Below are 18,723 nucleotides of genomic sequence, written 5' to 3'. Positions count from 1 at the left end.
GTAGACACGCCCATGCTTCGCTCTCTTTAATAACTTTAGTCCGTTTTTAGCCGCCACATTGCCCCCCGACATTGACTGGTTGAGCATATACGTAAAGGCCCTGGCCCAAATGTTCAACTGTCGCCATTTGGATGCGGCAAGAACCTTTGAGCAGCTCACCGCCGACTCCTGCCTGCGGTGCAGCGAACACTTGCTGCTGGCCACTGGCAAGTGTTACTATTATCACGGTCAGCTATTTCAAGCGGAGCAGTGCCTGTCTGCCGCCCTACGCTCCAATCCCTATAATCTGGAGGTCATGGGTGTGCTAAGCGTGGTGATGGAGCTGGGTGAATATCCCATGGCAGAGCGGGATCAACTCTACGCTAAGTTGGACTACGAACTCGAGTCAGTGTCTGAGCATCCGCACCTGATCACCGCCCATCAGTTATTCCTTCGCGCCCATTTCATGTTCGTTGAACGTAAGTTCGAGCGTGGTCTGGGCTTGTTGAGGCGTTGCCTCCAGCTGGAGCCGCGACATCCGGAGGCACTGCTGCTACGAGCCCGTCTCTACACGGATATGGAACGGTATACGGAGGCGGCGGGTGCATATCGCGATGCCCAGATCCATTTGCCGTATCGTTTTGAAGTCTTCAAGGGTCTCTTCAACTGTTATTTGGCCCAGAAGAGATATGCGGAGGCGCAGGCCATGTGTACGCTGACCCTGCGCCGCTTTCAAGCCTCAGCCCGATGCTATATATTGTTTGGACGGACATTGTTCTCCTCTGGAAATCCGAGTGTAAAGAAGACAGCCCGTAAGTTTGCCCAGAGGGCATTGCAAATTGATGCCAATTATATGCCGGCGGTGGCCCTGATGGCCGATATCTATGAGCTGGAGGGCAATACGGGGGAGTGTCTGAAGCTGTTGGAACAGCACACGACCTACCATCCGCATGCGGACTTTTTTGTCCAAATGGGCAATATGCAGCGAATGGAGAAGCAGCCGATCAAGGCACTGGAATACTACTACAAGGCATTGGGGTGAGCGATTAATAAATCAATTGATAAATTCAACAAATTAAGAAATTAATTTCAAAATAAATCTTTAGCATGAATCCAAAAAGCTTGGGCGCTCTGCAAGGTATTAATAGCTTGAAGGGCTCCTCCTTGGACATTGAACTGATTGCGGGTATCAAACGCTCCACGGAGGATAAGCAACCGATTGTCAAACCGGAATTTCTCGGCACCGGTTGCATTGATTCCTCATCTTCCTTGCCAAATGCTGGGGAGGCTGTATCCTCCTGCTCAAACTCACCGCGTTCGGGACGGGAGAACGAGGATGTATCGGAACTTGATACCACTTCGGAGCAAATGTGGCAGGATGTGGATGTGGAAATGGTAAATCTGAATACCTCCTTCTGATTTAATGTATTTATATACTCCAAGTATTATTATTATTATTATATTTTTTCTTTTGTCAATGCATTTTCCAACACAAGCTTTTTTCTGATTAATTTTTTTTTTAATACCATTTTAATAGGCCTACGTTTTTGTGAAAGTTTAGAATTACGAAGAAAGTAGTCGCATTTTAAATTTAATTAAAATTTTTTTATAATACAGTTAATTAAAATTATTAAAATAATAAAAAATAAAAATAAAATAAAATCTTAAATTAAAATAATAAAATTACAACTCTAATGAAGCGATTTAAAATTTGATTTAATATGTGGCTATTTTCTTTATAATTCTAAAATAAATTTATTTAAATTTTCTTCATAATTCTATAATTTCACTATAACTTATGCCTATTGTAAAAAAATTACTAACTAAAACAACTCAACTAATTAAAGAATTTTGTTTGCCAACTGTCGTTCTGATCTGGCAGTTGCTATACTTAAAGCTCTCACAATTTTTTGTAGAGTAGTCTGTGTTTTTTTTGCCTTAAATATAAACATATCCAATATGGAAATCGTGGGAATTCATGTTTACCGCTTCTTTGTCGTTTTTATACTGCTAACCGGCAGTATAAGTTTGTATTGGTTTCGTGTCCATGTTTTAGAACATGATAGGAATAGCATATAAGCGGTAAATCTCTTCAAGAGGATGCTTCGAGGACGAAAACCCATATCCGCTACGTTCCCAATCTGCTTCCGTTCTATTGAGATGCAAGAGCTGTCGAAGAAGAACAGGAAACTGTCCGTTACTTATTTTATTTAAAAATAACGCGTTTTTTAAAGAAATTTGTAAATAAAAAATTTTAAATTTTAAAACGAACCCCAAAGCAGTCAGCTCTTGTCCGTTATGAAAGCTCCAACTATCGGTTTATCGGTACGAATAATCGCAGCCAAACCTAGCATGTTGCCCATCGCCAGCGAGCAGCGCAGCGACATGGTGCAGTTGAGTATAAGGTGGGATTTTATATATATTAATATAATATAATATATGAAATATATCAATAATATTATAATACTATAATAATATTTTTAAAAAATTATATTTTTATTAAAAAAATTGATTTTATTTCTAAAATAAGAATGTATAAACCCTTAGGGGGTGCATGGTGTTTACCGGACTTTATTTTCACAATTTAAATTTAAATAGTTTTAAGTGTAATTCAACTTTGAATTTTCTATACATATTTTTTGGGTTTTTTATTTTAGAATAAGAATGTGATGATCAGGGCTTTTTTTATTTTTGTATTTTTAAATTAGCATGTGGAATAAGGTATAATTTTACAAAGCCAACAATGATTGTAAACAACCTTAAGCGTTAAGGGACTAAGCCCCGAACGCCTTGGGCAGCCGACGAGACCACCTTATGTCTGCCCGCACCATGCGCCGCGAGCAGAGTCTATTTAAGCCAGCACAACTCGAAATCAGTTTGAAATTTGTCGGCCGACGGCCGCTCGCTCGTTGCTCGTGTGTTTCGCTGCGTTTCGGTATTTGCCGCCTTGAGTCGTGTCGTCGTCGCTTCGAAAAAACTGTCTCGAAAATATATTCATGCGATAATTGAACCGGGGAATCGAAATAACTAACTTTTGTTGAAACAAACTATTGCTATTATGACATTTTTAGGCATTTTCCAAGCCCGACTTAATTGAGGGCCGTTTCGTTTCTGTGTTTGCCCGCCGGTTCTCTTTTTTTTTGTTTATGTTTTTCAATTTTTTTTTGTGTGCAAAAAAAAAACCGAATTTTAGAATTTTCGAAGCGCGGAGTGGAGTGTAATGTGCGAAATTTTTGAATCAATTGATAACTGGTTTAAATATGATTCAATTTAATTTAATTTGATTCGATATACCCACGAATTCTTTCCCACTATTGTTGTTGTTGTTGCGAGAATAAACAATAATAATAATAGCAAATAAAACGAAACCATTTGCATACAAATCTGCTGTTTTTTGGCGACTGTCTTCGAAATAAGGTTAGTTTCCTCCGGATGTTTGAATAAAATATTGGATAATTAACCAAGATTTTCCAATGGAAGAGAATTTAAATATTTAATTTAATTTTGTTTAAATTAAAAAGAAAATGTTTAGGGTCTTAGTCTTTTCTATAAATTATTTATTAAGTGTTTATTTACATAAATAATTGAGATATACATGCTTTAAGCTTTCGTAGTAATTTTCTGTCAAGTTTCTTCGAGTGAAAAGATTGGATTTTAGACTATAATATAGAATTGATTTCCCTTTTTGATAATAGTTTTTATTTTATTTTTGCAACGAGTTTCAACAAACGCTTGCTTTAACCCGTCAGCGGTCGTCGTGAGTTTTTTATTTTATCAGCGGAATAAATACAATTGGGAGCGTTACACATGTTTGCAGCGATTGTGATTTAGTTTTGTTTTTGTGTTTTTCTTTTTTTTATGTTTTGTGGCGATAATAAAGCTGGCAGCCCCAAAAGCGAAGAACAAAAGCGAATAGAACATGCCCTATCGTGTGGGTCAGCTAGAGTTGTCATCATCCCGCCGCTATCGGGGCTCCACGCACTTGTTGATTTCAGTTATTCCATATGCAGTTATATTTCTTTTTACTTGTTTTTTTGTATAGGAGAAAGAAATATAAGTTCTGTTGAGCGATTTCCTAGAACCACGTTTTTGGTCATTCTCTTGACTTTGTTTCTGCTTACGGATGACTTTCTTTGGGTTCCGGGAAATGCTTTGCATTTAAAAAAATCTGCTCTGCATGCCATAAATTTTTGGATAATTCATTACTCAAAGTCCGCCCCCTAAAAAATTTGTTTATTTACTAATTTAAGGCAATATATGGCACTTTTTGCAGTGTGTGTGTGTCAACAAACAATTTACAGCTGTTTACGCCTGTTGGACGCCCGCAACAACAACAAACAGTTCCAGGAGCAAAGGAGAGAAAATAAGATGAGCAGGCAGAAAAAGGAGTTGAAATAAGGCAAAAACTCTCAGAGAGTGAGGGAAGAGAGAGGAGCACTCATTTCCATTGTCTTTGGTCGCTGCAAGTTTTTAATTTCTCAGGCTTCCTCCATCAATTTTTAAACTGATAAGAGCCAACACACACTACACACCACTGATAAGCACACTCGCTTGGGCACACACACGCACATCAGACATCATTGAAACAGAGTTTTTCAGTTGTTGTGCTTTAAGTTAGTTGGGCTGGGCGGCTTCGACTTGCCTTCCTTCCATCCATTTTCCCATGGCACATAGCGGTCGCCAACGCATGCGCCTCTCTTTTCACACGCACACTTCCACTGATAGCGTTTATGGATTACAATAATTTCCAGTCGACGACGCGCACAGTGGTTGTCCCGGATCCTTTTGTCATGCAATAAACACCCCACTGTGTGTGCAGCAATAAATTATGATTTTATTGCCTTGGCATTTAAAGAAGAAAAAGCAGCACAATGCAGCTGAAGTTCTGAAGGAATTGCCGTGTTTTTTTTTAATACCCTTTAGTTTTTATATTCGAAAATGATTAATTAATTGAATTTTAATTAAATCAAATTATTTATCGGTGTAAGCATGTCTCCCCCACTGTGCCAACTATTTTGCAGTGCGTTTTGCTTACCTTACCGCCTTCTTCTGCTTCCCATTTCGCTGCTCCTTCTTTATCCGCTCTCTCACGCTCTACCTCTCTCTCTCTCTCTCTCTACGAAATAGTTGGGCAAGGACTTGCGCGGAAGCTGCCGCAGCCAAGGGGGGGAAGAGTGGGTGTGCTTGGGCAACCCTGTGCAGTCCCGTTAAAGTTACAGTTTTGTCTCCAGTCATATGGTCGCCCCGTCAAGTGGCGGAGTTGCGGTTTCGGTGTCGCGAAGTCGTCGCGGTGTCCATCCAACTCCAAACTGCAAACTTCCTACAACTGATTTTCCTTCCGTTTCCGACTTTTAAATTTTCTGTGAAGGTTCTCTCCTTTTATCTACGGTTATTTACATATTGTTTTTGTTATTGTGCTGTGCTGTGTGTGTGTGTGTGTGTGTGTGTGTGTGTAGTGCGTGAGAGAGTGCAAAAAACGGTTACCGCCTTGGATATTGGTACCGTTATTGGTAATAACGAACGTGCTTCCTTGTCTGGGCTCGAAAAAAAAAATTCGCTGCTGTTTTTCGGGTCGCGTGCAGAAAAAAAGTAAGCGCAGAATTTAACGTAAATTTCAGAGTGTTTTTTTGTGTAGTTTTTCTCCTTTTTTGTTTTTGTTATTGCTTACTGACTGACTGTTTTCTCCGGTTTAAGGAGGGTGGCAACCATCGATTTGCGTGTCGCGCTGCCGAAAACACTGAAAAATCCCAAAATCAAAATCAAATCATCAACACAATGGCGAAAAAAAAAATATAAATAAAAATAAACAAAAGAAATCAAATGCCAAATAGCAAAATCGCAATTGTTCGAAATCGAGAGAGAGAAAATACAACAACATCAGCTTTGATGATTATTATTATTATTTATATTATTATGCTGACTGTCTCTGATATTGGAACTTGGCGTTTTATCCAATAACACTGGCTCTGTGTTGGAATGTGCCCATTAGTGCTGGTTGTGTGTGTGTGTGTGTGTGTGAAAATCAGCAGAGAACCAATTTTTATTGTTGACTTATTTTGTTATACCCGTTACACCATATGGTACAGGGGTATTAATTTTTGGGTCCACATAATGTTCAAATAGAGTAATCGTCGACCCCAATAAAGTATACTATAGTAAATATTCTTTATTTATCCTTATTAGAAAAAGTGATTTCGCCATGTCCTTTTGTCCGTAAAATAGCATAAACATCTAAACCTTACAGAGTTAATGTCATATTAATAATAAAGTAAACTTTGATATATCGAAATTTTAGATATCGAAAAATATCGGATTTATTATAAAGAAATATCTTAGTTATGAAAAAGAATTCGAAAAACCTTTAATATTTTTCTTTTTGACCGATTATTTTGGTTCGATATAACAAAAAGATTAATGATTGAAGTTGGAATATATCGATTTTTTAATATAAAATATCGATATTGTATGAAAGGAGCTACAACAAAGGACTTAAGCTTGGGGTATGCCACAGTCGAGCTTATTCCTAAATTCCTTTTCTACTTGTTTGTATATGTTTTGGATTTATTTTTTGTTTCCGTTGGTTTTTTCAATTATAAGTCCACATGCAACGAACACCCCCAATAGCAACACCAACTCGTAATATCCGACCGATATGCATATGTAAATATATAGTATATAAATGCAAACAGCAAACTGTGACAGCTCCAAGCTTATTGAGTTTATCTGAAGTTTTTTCCCACTTACTACAAACGACGCCCGTCATCATCATATATATAGAGTATATAGTATATAGTATAGTATCTGTATACGATGTTTTATCCATTAAATATGGCATACCGACAGATCCAGTTTGTACCACTTAGGAGTAGACCAAGCAATTTATGATTATAGACCAAGAACTTGCAACGGCATCCATACATCGATCGGCGAACAAAGAGCGATATATTCCTTTATGGCTCGTATATTAGTTAAAGATAAGCGCCATATGGCTATACTTGTAAACTATAGCTTATGACATCGAGATAAGGCTATATATATAATACATTTTTGTTTTTGCTTATATATTTCCTAGCTAAAAGCTTACACTAATACTAAAACTTAGATAAGGCCATTATTTCAAGGGAATAGAAAAGAGTTATAATTAGTAACCCTGTTTTTGTATATATATTTTTTTTATATATTTACTTTCTTAAACTTCCTTTTAAATAAAAAAATCAAGAAAAGTCGTGTAAATATTAATTTATTTATGACATTACACCTTAAAGATTAGGGCTTTCCCTAAATTTCACATTTCCATTAAATTCTTTAAAACTTTCTTTTATTTTTTTTATTTATAAAAAACAATTTTTTTAAATATATAAATTTTTTTGCAAATACATTTATTTAAATTTGCCACAACTTTTATATTAAGTTCCTTCCTGTCTATATTTTCTTTCAAAGACGGTTTTTCCATGAGTCATTGCCTTTGGCAAAAAAGGGCCTCCCACTGCGTCAGGGCGCCTTTACAAATTTTGTTTTTATTCCCAAATTTTGTTTTTTTTTGCCAGGAGATTGAGTCATGTCGTCAGCTGTTCTAATGAGTATAACCTTTATGTGGGGATCGGTAGAGGAGTGAATGGGGTGACGACGGCACAGGAACAGTCACTAGTTGGGCTGACCTTGATGACCGCATGCGCGGGCATTCGTCACGCACTCGACAGCAGCAGGAGTTACCCTCGACCCCCCGCCACCTACCCGAGAGAAAAGGTCACTGCGGCAAGAGGCCTGCACAAAAATGTGGCATTGACCTTGTCCAATTCTTACCTGAACAGAGGTCGCAGAGACCAAGGTTTTCGGAAGGTGTCAAGCGGTGTGTAGCACATTAAGATATTACCAGAAATCTGTCATCAATATTGGGTCTTTGACACTCTGCCTTTTTTTCTTAAGTAAATTTTGAGAAGATTAATTTGAATAAAAAAAGATTATTAAATAGGTATTGTTAAAACCGAAGAAATAAATATCAGAAGCTGGAAGATATTCGAGTGAATAATTTAGTTATTTACATAAAACTAATATAAGAAATGAATTTTAATTAATAATTATAGCCATTCTGGTTGTAAAGCCTTTGTTTACATAAATATCAAATGTCTACCTTTTATATAATTAATACCTGTGATAATTATTGGTGAATACCCACAGGACATCAAAAAAACACACCCAATTCTTTGTAGGCATTTCCGTTGTTTTTCCCCCATTTTATTCTGTTTTTTTTGCGTGTCTCTACTCTCTTTTGCCATTTCCGCTTGTCAAACATTTGTCAGCTTTTAGCTTATTGCCAACTTCTGTAGCTCTCCTCTCGCTAAATAGTTGGGCCTATGGGGGTCTCTATATAATACATATATGAGAGCGATTGCGAAGGCAAGCCTACACTGGATAGAGTCTGGGTCTTTGGATTTGGGCTTTGGGTTTCGGTATTGGGATTCAGTATGGGTCCGTCCAAGTATTTAGCCCACCTCGCAGTGGCTCAGTGGCTTGGCTTTAGTCGGTTTTCATCGCATATTTACGTAGGCCATTCAAGCCAAGTTAACGCCTTTATTTATTGACTTATTTGTTTAGACCAGGCCACACCTCTCTTTCCTCTTTCCGCTTTTCAGTGTGCGTGGAAGGCAAATAAAACTCCATTTACCGTTTTTCTACTTGTGTTTCTTACGATGATGTCACACAATCTAGCATGTCGCATAACTTGAATGAACATTATATACTTTTCTAGTACTATATATGGATGTATATTGAAAGGAAAAGTCCTAAAAAATGTTAAATAATAATATACAAAATATTACTTTCAATATTATATAAAAAATAATGTAATCTTTCATAAATTGAATGTTAATAATAATATTTTTATATTCTATTACTATATATTATTATTTTATATATTTTTCACCAATTTGATTGATTATCTATGGCCAGTATATTAAACAAAATATCGATTTATCGCACATTTATCACTTTATAATCGAAAAATATCGATAATATTTATTCTATTTATTTTTTCTCTAATTTTACCAATTACAATCGTCCAATATCTAAATCAAATATTGATTTATTATTATATATCACCTTACAATATAGATTGTATCTACTTTCTCATCTCATATTGATACCATATCGTTATATCGATATTTTCTTTAATTTCTCCTATATATTCACATTTCTTTATTCAATATTCTTTATTTTTCTTAACTTTCAGCTGAGGAAAATCAACAGAATAGCACAGAAGATACCAAAAACCAATCACAAACACGAGGGATATATCAACAGCAGATCGGTAAGTTCATCAGAGTTCGGTGGAGGTGTTAAATATAGGGGAAGTCTGGGAAGTCCGCGGCTTTTATGTCACAGAAACTCTCATTGTTATTCCCCCCTTAGAGTTTACTTGGTATTTTTTTTTTTTTGTTAAATAAGGGGAGATATAGGAACTTTAACAGAAAGTTCCATAGAACTATAAGAATATATTTTCATTATGGTCTTATCTGAAAATATTTCGAATCTGAGAAAGAATTTGCACCAGTGAGTCATTGTTTTAGGACATCTCTGATCACATGGGATGACGGAAATCCTTTCACAAGAAAAGTATTCTTCTCTCAAGCATTCAACCCTGAAAAAAAAAAATAAATAAAACACACAAAATAAAGTCGCGATGCACTAATCACTTTGGTTCTGGGAAAGTGTTCCGCGTGAATCATTTGGCTATATGTTAACAGCCGGGTCTTGGACTCTATCAAACGCGTATCTCTCTTGGCCGTGATAAAAATACGAGCAGTTTCGTCATAGATCAAGATGATGACGATGCCTCGGGCTATACAACAGTTCCCAAAAAAATATATATATACTATATATACAATTACTATATAGTCGCCACGAGTGCGATATTTATTTTTGTGTGGCGCGCTCGAATTTTTCGGCACTTCGGGGGATTATGTCGTAGGTCAGGGAATGTATTTTTGATATTTATGAATGGGAAAAGAAAAAGAAATCGTTGTGTGACTCACAGCGACTCAGTGCTGCATATTTTCGGGTCTCAGTTTCAGTTTCATTTTCAGAGTCACCGTTTCAGTATCATTTTCGATTTCGTTATCGTTATCACGAGTATATCGTCACGATTGTAGTATCGTCGCCTCAATTGGCATTCAACGAACTAACAGCAAAACAATTTTGGGGGCTCTGAAAACGTGGCACAAAACTCATTCATTCACAAAGTTGTCGTCGTTTGTCATATATATGGTAAATATATTCCTCTTCCATATGAATATTTCAATATTTATGAGTGACTTCTCCTAGCTCCTCGACTTCCTTCCTTTACCTTCTCTCTCAATCAGATTCAATCACACATTTCTTTTTATTTTGTTTTTTTTTTTTTGACAGTTCATTTATTTATTTCGACAGGGGTAGAGTGTGTCAAGTGATCGCCAAAGGGCCAGCCCGGCATACAAATGGGGATAGATTGGGTTTTTGTGGGAAGGCGGGGTATTTGGTGTTGGAACTGAAATCATCGATCAGTTTGGCAGTTGATCAAACAGAGATACCTGGGGATGACAGATCACAGGGGAGATTACGGGAAGCACAGGGTGCTAAAGGTGACTTTAAAAGCGGTTTTTATAAAAAAAAAGGACTAGGTATTACTTGGAATTAGAATCATCTATTGTCCTAGGATCAGGATAAATTTCAAAGCAATTACAGATTTTAATCTCTCTTTTGAGAAACTTTTTTGAGAGTTTTTTAAGGAGCTCCCAGAGCATTAAAATAATGTACTACACTTGAAAAAAATATCCATTTTTCGTCATTGTGGCGTTATTTGGGAAAAGTATAGATAGAAATCGATACTTTGATAATCGATATTGATATATCGAAAAAAGGGACATAAATACAAATCATTTTTGCTGATGTTTCGATAAAGTTTATTTTGTAAAGATTCAGATTTTTAAACAGTTTTTAATATATTATATATTATATTTTATTATAATATTCCAAGATATCCCTTAAAATCCTCCTAAAAATCATTAAAAATCCCACTTTTATTTAATTACCTACTCATCAAAGCTTTTCTTTGACCTTTTTGTACTTGAATTCGTTGCTAATTTGTTTTTTTTTTTTTGTAAATTCCTTCATGGAAAATCTCTCTGATCCACTGATCTCTCTTTCACTCGAAATTATTCATGCCCGATGCCCACCCGAAGGCGATCTTTTGTCTCTTTGTCGCCGCTGTTCATTCAATTAATTGCACACAGAAGAGAGTGAGAGAGACTAGAGTCGCAACTTGGTTGGTACATCTCCTCCAGTGTATCTTGTAGCTACATCTGTCGTCTATCTGCATCTGTATCTCGAGTAGAGGCATTTCCCATGGCTGTGGCGCCCCTTGCCTTGCCTCTTGTAAATAAAATATAGTTGTTCGCGCACGCAATTTGCTGTTCGCTCATCTCAGAGATCTCCAGAGATGAGATGCTGCTGCTGCTGTTGCTGTGGTCATGAACCCGCATTGTAGTTGCCATTTTATTTGTTTATTAATTGCTCAGACCCCTCTCGCCAGCGGTTGATGGATGATGTGGCTCCCATCACCATCGTCATTCCATCTCCTATCTCTGCCTCTGACTCTGATGCTGACTCTGACTCTGTCTCCATCTCCACCTCCGGGTCTATGTCGTTGGCATGTGGGTTGTGGGTGAAATGAAACCATTCAAGTTAGTGGATGGATGACAATGAAATGCTAAAGTTTCACTTATTTATTTATGTATATTTATAGATATCTATGGATATGTATATGTATATATTTAAAGGGGAGTATTACGGAGTTTACTTCGAGGTTATTGGCTTTACCTTAAATATTTTAGACCATAGAAATTGATCTTTTTATTAGCAAGATTCCAAAGTCACTACTTATTCACTAATTATTCAGGAGTAACCCTTAACCTTTTCCAGCTTTTAATCCATAAATCCTTTTATTTTAATGATTCAATATCCTAACCCTCAAATCGGATTTAAGATCATTATCTTCTGCTGCTATTTAAAGTCTGAAAAGAATGAGGTGGTCCTGCTTGTTCATTTTATTTGCTTATTTTTTATACTAGCTAGCTTCATTTCTTGTTTTATTTTGCAATCTTGGCAAAGCAGGCGTGAAATCATCGTTATTATAATGATTGTTTCTCTTTTTTTTGCTAGGCATTATTATCGAATTAACACTCTGCTTGGCATACCCATTATAAAGAAGTTAGGGGAGTGTGTGGAAGCCGATTAAATGCTTCCAACGATTGTCGCCTATTAACGAAATCAACTCGGGATGCGGGCGGTCGTCTGATGGGCCTAATCAAAAATGTATTTATGATGTTTATATACCATATAGTATTTACTATTTACTGGGTCAGGGGTAGCAAGCGTTGCGTACTTTAATTTTATTACATTTAATGGCATTTAGTCATTAAGGGATTTTCTGTGTTTTTTTTCTCTCTTTTCGATTTTTTTTTTGTCTAAAAAATCAGTGTTTTGACGAAAAGATCAGTGAGCTTGGGTTTAATGAATGGGGGCGACAAGCGATCGAATGTCCGAATGCCAAGTAAGCTGAAAAAAAAACTACAAGAAATAATTTAAAATAAGAGAAAAAACAAAAACAAAAAAAAAATTGAAAAATATAAAATAAAGACAAGATTAATAAAAAAATATATATCTATATAAATATATATATACACTGCGTTTCACTTGAATAGCACACTTTTTTATGCAATTTCAAATCTTGAAATCTTTTAACCAAAAAGAAAACTCGCTGATGTTTAGGTTTCTATTTATAGTGTAATCAATTTTAAATATAAGAAAAGTAACAAAACTTAAATTAAATTAACAATTAAGAAATGTTAACAAAAAAAACATAAAAACTTAAAAAATTGCACAACAATTTTGTTTCACATGAATAGCACTTTTTTGTTTTAAAGTATATTTAACGAACTTAAATATTAGGAAATGTGTTTTTATTCAATAGTGATTATTCATACATATATATTTGTTAATTTAGTAATGGGTTGAGCCTCCTTTATTCAATATAACCTCGTAGATCCTGTTGGGCATCGAATCATATAGACTTTTAATGTAGTCTAAGGATATTGTAGCCCAGGCCCTCTGAATGGCCTCAACTAGTTCTTCTTTTGTTGAAAATTGTTTGCCAGACTCATAAACCTTTCTGGCCAGCCATCCCCAAACATTTTCAATTATATTCAGATAAGGCAAGTATGGTGGCTAGCTCAGAGTTTCAACATTTTTATCTTTTAAAAAAGATTTTACAATACCTGCAGTATGTATTGGCGCATTGTCGTGCTGGAATGTCCAAGGCAAATTATTGAAAAAATTTTCCAATGGTGGAAAAGCCTTTTCAAGGACGTTTAGATACGCTTTTGCGTTCATGTTTGAGGATAAGAATTGGAGCTCACAAGTCCCATAGTAAGATATGGCCCCCAAACCATAACTCCGCCTACTCGACTATGTAAACGCTCTAATTGATGCGTCTCTTTCCTCAGATCATGAAAATAATAATTGCAGCCATCTGGCCCCTCCAAATTGAACTTTTTTCATCAGAAAACACTACGCGCTTCCACTCGTTACACCATGACATATTGACGCGGCAAAAGGTCAACCGTGCTTCCTTTCGTTTGGGGTTAAGCGGTGGTTTTTTTTTAAGTTTCAAACGTTTTAGATGTTTAGCTTTCGAATTAACTCGCCAAACAGTAGTTTTGCTCGCGTCAACACCTGCTTTTGCCCTTATTTTGCTCACAGAGTCATAAAAATTTGAGGCTTCCCGCAGAATCGCACGCTTATGTGTCGCTAAGAACACAACATTTGCGACCTTTCATATTTTTTCCATAGTTTTGTTTGTTCTTTATAAAATTATATACGACTTTTCTGCTTTTTCCAATTTTTTTCGCTATATTAGCTACAGAAAGGTCACAATCAATATAGCTTTGTATTTGGATCTGTTCTTTGTGACTTAGTGACGTTCCAAGACCCATAATTGCACAAAATGATTAAACTAAGTTTAAAATTCATAAATTAATCAAAAAAAGTTTTTGATTCTATCTCCTTGGCTGCTGAAATGACACGTAATATAAAATGTGCTATTCAAGTGAAACAAAAAATGTGCAAGTTATTGAAGCAATTTGAAAAGAAAATTACGGTACATTTAAACGGTAAATTTTCAGACTTCCAATTTTTGTTGGAAGAGAGTATATAATATGACGAAAATAAAACAGCAACAATTATTGCATTAGATCAAGCAGTTGCTGAGAGATGAACAAGTAATTATGAAAATTTTTGTGTGCTATTCAAGTGAAACGGAGTGTACATATATTAATGTCAAGGTCTTTGGGCTGTCAGAAAGTATGAATATTTCGATAGTGTAACGATATTTCATGCTAATGTCGATATATAGAAATCCACATTTAAATGATATAATAATATTTACAACAAAATATTTTATTTAAAATATCAAAGCTATAATATATTATTAAAAATTGGTTAATAAAATAAAATTTGGCAGATATTTATCCCATAATATCGATAATTTAACGATAAATGCAATATGGTTTGATATTTAAAAAATTTGATACATCAAGGTTTATGATATTTTTCTATTAAGCTTGGAATTTAATTTTCCGATACAATTATTTTCGATATAACAATTTCGATAACAATGTATTATATCGGAATTGAAAATATCTTAACCCTCTAGTGCCCAAATTTTTTTTTTCAAAAAAAAAATTATTTTTGGATTTAGTAAGTATCAAAAGTGAATGCTTGTTTTGGAAAAAATTTTACTTTTGCTCGGATCGAGTTTTATATGACTAAAACCTTGGACCGCATGAAGGCAGTTCTGGAAAGATAGGCCAACAAAAAATTAGGTAAAAAATTTTTTTTGTTAAAATGTTTATTGTAAATGTCATTGAGACTGTCAGCAACACAGTACAATTTTTTGTTCTAATTTTTTTCGAATTTTAAAAAAAAGTATTTACATGTCGTATTACCTACAAAATAATTATTTTGTCCGATTTGCACAAATTTTCAACTTCAAATGAATACAGCAGCTTGCGCTAGCTCTAGTATGTATTCCAAACGCAACGAACTTAATTTTTGGACTTTCCTGAATTAGAAAAAACGGAAAACCGTGTGAAAAGGAATGAAAATAATAAAATAACGGTGTTTTTAACATTGCCCGTCTAGAGGCGGTCTTGGGCACTAGAGGGTTAAAATATCTAATTTAAAGTATAAATTTCGTAACTAGAAATGCAATAATAAAGACAAAAATAAAAGGAAAAATCATTCAAAAGGTGGTAATTTTGATCGATAAAATCATACCCGACTTTTCCTCTCGATATACATCCCTACATGGTCTTTCGGGGCTTCCGCGGACCCACCTGATGTACGAAAAGGTGAAGGCAAATTGGCCAGCTTACATCATTTTTTTTCTTAGCCAGAAATTATGATTTGCCCAAAGGCTATTAAGAATTTTTTGTCTTTGGTTTCGGTTTTGGCCTTTAGCAACCGTCGTCGTCGTGTTGGGTGGGCGAGAGATTTTCGTGTGTTTTTCGTTTGGCTCATTAAGTGGCTCAAATGGCAGTCAAAAAAAAAAAAAAAAAAAAAAAAAAAAAAAAAAACAGACTCAAGACAGAGCCAAGAATCATTATGTCAATGTCTTTGAGCTTGGGGGTTACCTCATGCCCTCATATTCTCCAAAACCCGAGACTCTTTGCACTTGAGACTTGACTCCGGTCTATTCTTGGAGATTTGGCAATATATCGACCGCCGCCCCGACCGACTGTGTGTCAAGTGTCGATCTCCACTTGAATGTGGAAATCAATTTCATTTCAGATACCCCTCGCTCTCGCTTTTGTCTCGTCTAGAGTTTCTGTAGGATCATTTTGGTGTCTAAGGATCGCTGTTCATGTCCATGACTTGGCACTCCTTTCCGGCTAAGTGATCCCTTGTTTGAGCCATCCATCAAGGCGTCTACATCAAACGATTTGCTGCCGATTGAATCATTATGCCTCTCGATGATGATCTGATCCTCTCAGATCCCAGAGATTTCTCTGGATCCCTATTGTCTTGTGCATAATTTGTAACCAAATTTAGTAGCTTCTCTCTTGATGGGTTTTAGGGTTTGTGGGTTTGGCTGAGGCTTCGGGTTTCTCTCTGGTGATCGGTAATCTTTTTGGGACTGCATGTGTGGGGCCTAGCTGCAGGGGATAACTTTGTGTTCGGTGGAGCACCATGCACCACTTACCTCGTCATTCCCCTTACTCGTCTTGATTTTGGCCCTGGGATCGTAAAACCGAAGCGTGCCTCGTCCGAAAGTCGTCTCTTGTGTCGTTTTATGATCGGAAAACCAAGTTAAAATTGTGCTCTCGTACCTTGATTGACCAAATCATTTAATTTCCAAACTATTTATGGATATTTTATGGGTCGAACGATTTGCATTTGGCCAACTTTCTTTCTAATAAAAAAAAAAAAAAAAAAATAGAAGAAAAATACGGTATGCCTCTTCCCCTATCAATGGGTGTCTTTTTCTTCGGAGGTTCCATGAATGGAATTTTGTTTTAATTATGTGAGAACGGTGGGAAATTTGTAGGAGAGAAACATACAAGATTAAGACGTTTTAGAATGCTTTTAAGGTAGATATTAAGATCTATTAGGAGGAATCTATGAAAGACATATGGAATAATCTAAAAAGAATATGAATGAAATTGTTTAAAAAGAGAGAGAGGAAAAGTTTTACTTTAGTTAAGAATAACCAAATAATAAATCGATAATAAATGATATCAATAATGTTTCAACAAAAATATTGGGCTTAATAAGATAGAAAATATAGTAACATTTGATATATCGAATTTGGAGGTATCGAAAAATATCGATAAATACTGAAATACTGTCGAAAAATATATGAAAATTGGTTTCAAATTAACTTGTTTCTGTTTCTGATAAATATTTTTCTGATATTTTAAATAGAAAATATTGTATCGCTTGTACAAATTTTGCCAAGTTATATTGTAGATTTATAAATCGACTTTTGTGTCGACATATCGATAATTTTTCGTATTGCTTGTACATTGTAGGGACAGCGTGAGGAGATCTTTCAAAATATTAACTTCAGACTCTTTTTTATTCATTTCTAGGAAGGAAATTATAAATTACTTAATATATATTTATAAAAGTTAAAAATTGTAACCAAAACTGTATGTTTGTATATTTTTTTTGTGACCTACCTAACATCCGGCCCCGCATTGTGTCATCCTATATCTCCCCGGCCCGGGCCAGTCACTCGGCAAACAGTATATATCGCCATATGGCTGTTGTTGAGGCATTAGAACTACATAGCTCCATTCCAAAGAGTTATATACGTATATGCATTCCTTTTTATCTTATCTGCTGTTTACATATGATTCCAGTTCGATTTTGATTTGAGATCCAAAGCAGTCCGTAATGTTTACCTGCTGGCCTGTCTGTCTGTCTGTCGGGGGTTTACGAGCTCATATGGCCAGATGTACATACAGACGGTGCCAGAACCAGGGAGCAGCAGTTCGAGTCCCGAAGTCCTCCACTCGGACTTCATCTCTTCTTCATTTGCAAAGACCAAACAAAAACACACACACAAAACTTTATTTGCTGTGCCTGTGTGTGTATCTACAACAATCTTTTTCTTATATTTTTTTATTGTGTTTACACTTGACTCCATCATGATGATGTGGCTGGGATTGGATCGTGTTGAAAAGTCTTGGCAATTAGCACGCTTTCAGTGCATACCAGAGAGATAGAGAGGAGGCGCTGGTGGCTATTGGGTCAAGGTTAGTAGCTCATGGGATGCCCATCTTTCTCTATAAGATCTATGAGCTATAAGCTATGGCCCAATCCATCTTGTTTTTAGGCTGAGTATTTGTATCTTTCAGTATCGTTTGGTTTTAGTAGCTGTATTTGTTTTTGTAGTTGTATCTTGTATCTTGTATCTGTTTCTTGTATCTTTTCATCGTGGGCGTCGAAAAAGTATTGTTTTTGCTGTCCGGATTTTTTTCTACAATTTCTTAAGTATTTAAAATATATATTTTTTTTTTATCAAAATTCCTTGAAAAATATTCTGAGATTTATGCCTGAGCTTTGTCTTGGTTTCTTTTGCTTTATTGTCTGCCCTGCAGCTGCAGATTTCTTTCTCAATTTCTGGCTCTGAATTTCATTCAAGAGTTCCCAAGTTCCGGAGTGCTGTTCCTCTCCAGAATGCGTTTCCCTAATTGGAAAGAGTCGCTCATGGCTTGGGGGGGGAGAAGTAGGGATGGCAATGCCCTTTGAGGGAGGAGAAGGAGAATGCTATATGGTATGGAAGACGATGTCAAAGTCGACCTAACCCCTATATAAATTGTGAATGGCAATTCATGGGGCTGGGCTGCTGCCGCATTTATATGTATATAAATCTATATATACGAATTTATATATGCATTTGCAGCTGTAAGCAGCAGAAGAAGAACCACACTTTCATCTTTTGTACGCTACGCTTCCCCAGATTCTCCGATTCTCCGCCGTTTGTGACGTTAATTAGAACGATGCACCATGCGTGGCTGCTGGTGGGGATTGCCGGATTGCCAGAAGCGGAGGCTGGGGGCAGCAGCAGCTTCTCCGACAGCTTCTCTCGGAGCTGCTGCAGATATAGCTTCTGTTATGTGTGTGTGGATTAACGGCACACGTGTC

The 18,723-nt window shown here is 36.1% G+C and overlaps 1 protein-coding gene across 2 annotated transcripts in view; it reads left to right on the top strand.

Moving 5' to 3' along the window:
- APC7 (anaphase-promoting complex subunit 7) overlaps positions 1–18,723 on the top strand; it is a 47,381-nt gene that overhangs the window by 729 nt on the left and 27,929 nt on the right. Inside the window, exons 3-5 of one of the 2 annotated variants that reach the window (XM_070287764.1) lie at positions 51–1,017; positions 1,086–1,374; positions 9,209–9,286. In XM_070287764.1, the coding sequence (XP_070143865.1) occupies positions 51–1,017; positions 1,086–1,374; positions 9,209–9,286 (1,334 nt within the window). Of the gene's footprint in view, positions 1–50; positions 1,018–1,085; positions 1,375–1,475; positions 1,506–9,208; positions 9,287–18,723 lie in introns of those variants that run through there. The other variant, XM_070287765.1, reaches the window with a different exon arrangement.

Source organism: Drosophila kikkawai, chromosome X (assembly GCF_030179895.1).
Source record: "Drosophila kikkawai strain 14028-0561.14 chromosome X, DkikHiC1v2, whole genome shotgun sequence".
Taxonomy (NCBI): Eukaryota; Metazoa; Arthropoda; class Insecta; order Diptera; family Drosophilidae; genus Drosophila; species Drosophila kikkawai.
Note: the sequence above shows the minus strand (reverse complement) of the source record. Positions and strands in the feature narration are given on the sequence as shown.